Here is a 5424-nt window from a genome sequence, read left to right on the forward strand (position 1 = left end):
CTTGTTTTATTTAAATAAAATGCAGTATGAATAGAAAATAAGTGCTTTAGAAATTAAATTCTTTGTTTTTTAAACTTTTTGTTCAGTATCAACAATAAGCTGCTATTTTCTGTAGTCGTGACCACAGCAACTTTGATATTGCACACAAGAGTTGGCACGATTTTTCATTCCAGATCCATTTTCTGACACAATCAGGCTTTAATGTCAATCTCAGGATTACAAGACCATAGCATTGACAACGCAGCTACTGGAGCCTTTCAGAAACAATAAAAAAATACCCTTTCTTCTTTGGTAACTTTAAGACAGAAGTCCAGTTGAAAAAAAAAACACTCTCAGATGCTGCAGTGCCATCCACCTCCTGACTCCATCAGCTGAAAAGTTCCAGACCCTACAGAAGCCATCGCCTTAAACGTCCTTGGTGAATTTCCAATCAAGATGTCGACCTCGACTGGTCCTCAGGGTTTACACCTTTATTCCACTGGTTAGGAACACAACCTGAAAGGCATAGTTTCCAAGGAAGACCTACTTCAATCTAACTGTACCACAGTGAAGCTTGTTCTGGTGATGAAAAAGCAGTTAATCTGGTTAAAACACTTTAAAATGTCTTCAGTGCAATTCACTCCATACAAGTACAGTATGTGGAAGAAACATCTCAATCAATCGAAAATGGAATTTACTCATTATCACCTCAGCAGTGTCATTTTTTTAAAAATATGCAATTAATAAWATGTTTCCATTATTGTACTCTTATTTAACACAAAAATTGGATGTTGGCCTGCGGGTCATTGTGAAGTAGACTTTAAAATAGAGCCTTGTAGATTCGGCCAGGTGCATCAGTTCAAATTTATTTATCAGGGTTAAAATGGCTGTGTATGCCCTCCTTTGATTGACATGTTTTTGTAATAAAATCTTAAAAAGCAAGTTTGTCTCTTTTCTTTTTCTAAATGTTACAAAGAAAACATCCTGTATTATACTGGTTCAGCCCTGTTCAGATTTKATAAACAAGAGTGGACATATCAAGTAATGAAAAAAACTGTTTACGATAAACCTGTTCACATGCTCTCATTTAACAAGAGCTTAAGAACAGAAATATAATAACTTGCTACAAAAAAAAAACCTTTGTTGACAAGTCCCAGTGTTTCCAGGAGAAGTCTCTGGAACTGATGAGAAAACTGGAACTCTTGCCAGATGTGTGTTATTGATTATTGTAGTAAGATACTAATTTATCTATCTTTGTTAATTAATACTGTACATGTTCATGCGCAGAGATTCTGAGTGACTGCAGTTTCCACTCATCTTGCTGTATCAGTTGGTCTGTAAGCAAAGAGCAGCTCTCATATTTGCAGATAATGTTACAGCTCAGATTTGTTTATTTTACAGGGCCCCAAATCAGCTGTTTCCCTCCCAGCAACTTCACAGTTAAACAGGCCGACTATGTAGACACGTACTGCTGGGACTCTCTCATGCATCATGAGTTTGATAATGACGGGAACTTTGAGGAGCGCTCGCTCTGGGTACACAAAGTAAGTGCAAACATTTTCATTGGCTTCCATTTCATTGGCTTAACTTATGTCAGTGTGATTGTTAGATGTTGAAACCTTTTACAGCCTAGAGCCACTTGCAAAGCTGGAAATGTCAGAATTCACCTTTAATGAGGACGTTTGCGTAACAAAAACAGGAGTTTACAGAGGTGGACTGGGACAATAATCCAGGCTGGGAATTTGATGTCACCACCACCTGATTAACACAAGCCACCAAGACTCCATTAAACTGAGCACACTCTGAATACATGCTGTCTACACATGTCATCAGCTGAATACCTAATGTTTCTGTTGTGGTGCACTAATACTCAAAACAGTGTGATAATTAATCATAGTTTAATCCAGCAGAGGGACACAGGTGTAGCATTACTAATGGGTTGGTTTATCCACTTTAATGGGGGCATCAAAAGCCTTGTAATGTTTGTAAAAGGCACATTGGCATGAGGTCTGGGGGTCCTCACCCAGAAAATTTTGAATGAAGTAGATGCTATTTCCTAACATCTAGTGTCTTTTAACAGGTTGTTAAACACGTTTACCTACATAAATAGACACTTGATTTAATAACTAAAGACAAACTCTTCATTAAACTAGTTGCAATGTCCTGTTTTTAAACTCTGTTATGGCTCACATAATTAAATTAATGTGACAAATTATTGCAAACAGGTTTAGAGGAGGTGTTTACATTTATTTTGTTTATTCTTCATTAAATTTTTATAACATAACATATTGTGCCAAACAATGATGAGACACAACTACATGTTTAAATCTAAGAACATTAATAACTTTGCCCAGTGAACAGGTGYATTATTAGGTAACCACCAATAGTGAATTTAGGGGAGCATTTTACTTTTTTCTGATTTGATGACATAACAAACTGACATGGCATCATGCAGCCTTTATAACATAACTGTGCCAAAAAATGGTGACGTAAAAAACAGCAAGTCAGTTTCATTGACCTGCATGTAAATTAGGAAAGATTGATTGATACATAATGAAACAAGATTGGAACTGATTATAAAGCTAATGATGGCTGTATTGACAGATTTATTTGTTGACCTTTTATTTAACCAGGAAAATCCAAATTATGAAAACTAATTTCTACCACTTCCTAAAAATGACACTTAAAATAAAGTTGTTAAACATGCTGTAAATTATGTCTTTAGATCAGTAATATCTTTGATGACGTGAACACAACTGACTAGAATGTACTCAAAATAACCTTTTAATTTCATTCACACCTGCCCATCACCCTCATCTCTTACCTGAGACACTCTGTCCTACCTGTTGCCTCTGACTCTATAYTGAGCTCCTAAATCAACAGACATGAAGATGTGTGACATGAACTTTTAGCCAGCTGAGCAGGCCACTGGGAAACCTCCCGGGCCTCCCAATGGCCTGTCTGGGCCTGGGAGCATATACTGCAAGATTGTATTTTTATTTCTTATAGCTATGTACTTTTTTCATTATCCTTGAGCAATTATCATGTTGCCTATTTTGAGTGTCTGACTGTTTTAAAAAAATCTCATGATTTACTGGATGAATTTGTATAAAACATACAAAAATTCAAGCTCCATTGTGTGCAACTCTGCAGTTTAGTCTAACTATGAACAAAGAAATGAGGAGATGTATGTCACTGACATTAAAAATACAAAAAATTATATATCCTTATGCATCTCAGTAATGGTAAAAGGACTGTACTTATATAGCACCTTTCTATCCATTCAGGACACTCAAAGTGCTTCACACTACAATCTGCCCTCATTTACCCATTCACACAGCACTCTATTAGGTCTCTACAAAGCTAACATCATCTGTGGAGACTAATCAGTGCCAATCACATTCATACACTGGTGAGACACACATCAGAGGCATTAGGGGTGAAGTGTTTTGCCCATGGACACAACAGCTGAGACAGCTGGACGGGGGATTGAACCGACGACCTTCCGGTTCCAGGACAACGCCCCTGACAACTCTTCCATAGCCGCCCCATCTAGAAAAATAAAATAAGGTTAAGTAAATCCTCTGGATGGGTTCTTCTTTAATGAAACGTTCCTCTCTCAAACCAGCGTTCCTCTCTATCAAGGATGAGAATGTCTTCATCCCTGAAAGAGTGACCACTGGCCTGTAGATGAGTGTAAACTACAGAATCCTGACCTGATGATAGTTTTCTTCTGTGTTGTATGTATAATATTTATAAATTTTAGTCAGTTTTACAGGCTCTGTTGTAAACTTGTGTGGTAGTAGATGAGAGTCTTAACACCCCTTAGGAATGGGAAAAGTGGGACATTACCCCATACGTCTAAGCCACTTGGGTCCAGTCCTTGTTCTAGAACTACTGTCCTGCATGTTTCAGATTTTTTTCTGTTTTGACGAACCTGATTGTAATAGTGACTACAGACTTCTGAAGAACTTGAAKACATGCTGAAGAGCAGGGAATCAACTAAGCCACTCTAGATTGTGGCAATCRAGGACGAAATTTGGACACCACTGCATTACAGTCTGCATTGCAGACTTCTTCAGTCTGAAGAAGTCTCTTGAGGAGAGACTAAAATTTTTATTACTATTTTCAAGGTTAGGCAAAATACCAGTAACTCTGTCTTTTCTCAACAAAAGGAATGATCAACAGCTGTTTGAAAATAATTTTCAAAAACCATTTAACCGTGAAGTGACAGAAGACAAAATGCATCAGTGTTTGAAACCTTCAACTCTCTTCTGTAAAAGTTGTCCATTTTTGTAATTCTTCAGTGTAAGATGGTAAAGTATTGAATAGTTTGGGAGTGAWGTCTAGAAAGACTTTCTTCAATTGATGAGGACCACATGGAGTTTTAAAACTTTAAAACAAGATACTGCAAGGCTTGTTAACAGTTCTGCTGGGACCAGACTGTGTTTCTGAATACGCTGTCACAATAGCAAACRTTTGTCGCTCCATTTTTATATTTGTTGCTCCATTTTTATTGTCTTTTAAACAGTTTTCTCTCTTTGCCTTCTCAGATGTTTCCTTACTCTCTCCTGGCCATGGCGGTCCTGATGTACCTGCCAGCTCTAATCTGGCGCCTGCTCGTCAGCCCTACTCTGTGCTCAGACCTGCTCTTCATAACTGATGAACTGGACAAGTCCTACAACCGCTCAGTTCGACTGGCTCAAAACATTCTGGACATGCGTCAGAACACCAAGAACCCGCTAACATTTCAGGCTGAGCTTCAAAGGTGAGAGATTTTTGACTGTTTCCTAATGGTTGAAAATGTGATGTTACTCTGTCAACTGGAATCTCTTCATCAACTTGAAAATTTTAATTTAATAAAGTTCATTATCAGAAAGTATTTCATAACCAACTTTATTTACATCTTTAGGCAGTGTTAACATTAAGAGGGACACTGATGATGGTCTGCACCTACAGTGGATACAAAAGGTTAGCACACCCTTGTTAAATTCTAGGTTTTTGTGATGTAAAAATATAAGACAAAGACAAATCATTTCAGAACTTTTTCTACCTCTTATGTGAGTTATAACCTGTACAACTGAATTTAAAAAAGAWAGAAATGTTTTACCTGAGGGAAATTTAAGAAACTCAAATAAGGAAGAAGAATATTAAAGTTTTGGAATGGCCCAGCCAGAGTCCAGACCTGAATCCCATAGAAAATCCATAGGATGATCTGAGGAGGGCTGTGCACAAGAGATGCCCTTGCAATCTAACAGATTTAGAGTGYTTTCACAAAGAAGAGTGGGTAAATATTGTCAAATCAAGATGTGCCAGGCTTGTAGACTCCTCCCCAAGAAAATTGTGCTGTAATACAGTCTAAAGGTACTTTGACATAATTTAAGAGTGTGCACACTTATGCAACCACTTATTTTAGTTTTTTTATTTTTACTTTCCCCAAAAAAG

General features: G+C 37.4%; 1 protein-coding gene across 3 annotated transcripts in view; it reads left to right on the forward strand.

The window, feature by feature from the left end:
* Positions 1-5424, forward strand: part of LOC106534297 (pannexin-3) — a 16319-nt gene that overhangs the window by 6705 nt on the left and 4190 nt on the right. For all 3 annotated transcript variants that reach the window (XM_014030889.1, XM_014030887.1, XM_014030888.1), the window contains exons 3-4: positions 1381-1523; positions 4533-4747. In XM_014030889.1, the coding sequence (XP_013886343.1) occupies positions 1381-1523; positions 4533-4747 (358 nt within the window). The remainder of the gene's footprint in view (positions 1-1380; positions 1524-4532; positions 4748-5424) is intronic.

This window comes from Austrofundulus limnaeus, unplaced genomic scaffold (assembly GCF_001266775.1).
Source record: "Austrofundulus limnaeus strain Quisiro unplaced genomic scaffold, Austrofundulus_limnaeus-1.0 Scaffold1135, whole genome shotgun sequence".
Taxonomy (NCBI): Eukaryota; Metazoa; Chordata; class Actinopteri; order Cyprinodontiformes; family Rivulidae; genus Austrofundulus; species Austrofundulus limnaeus.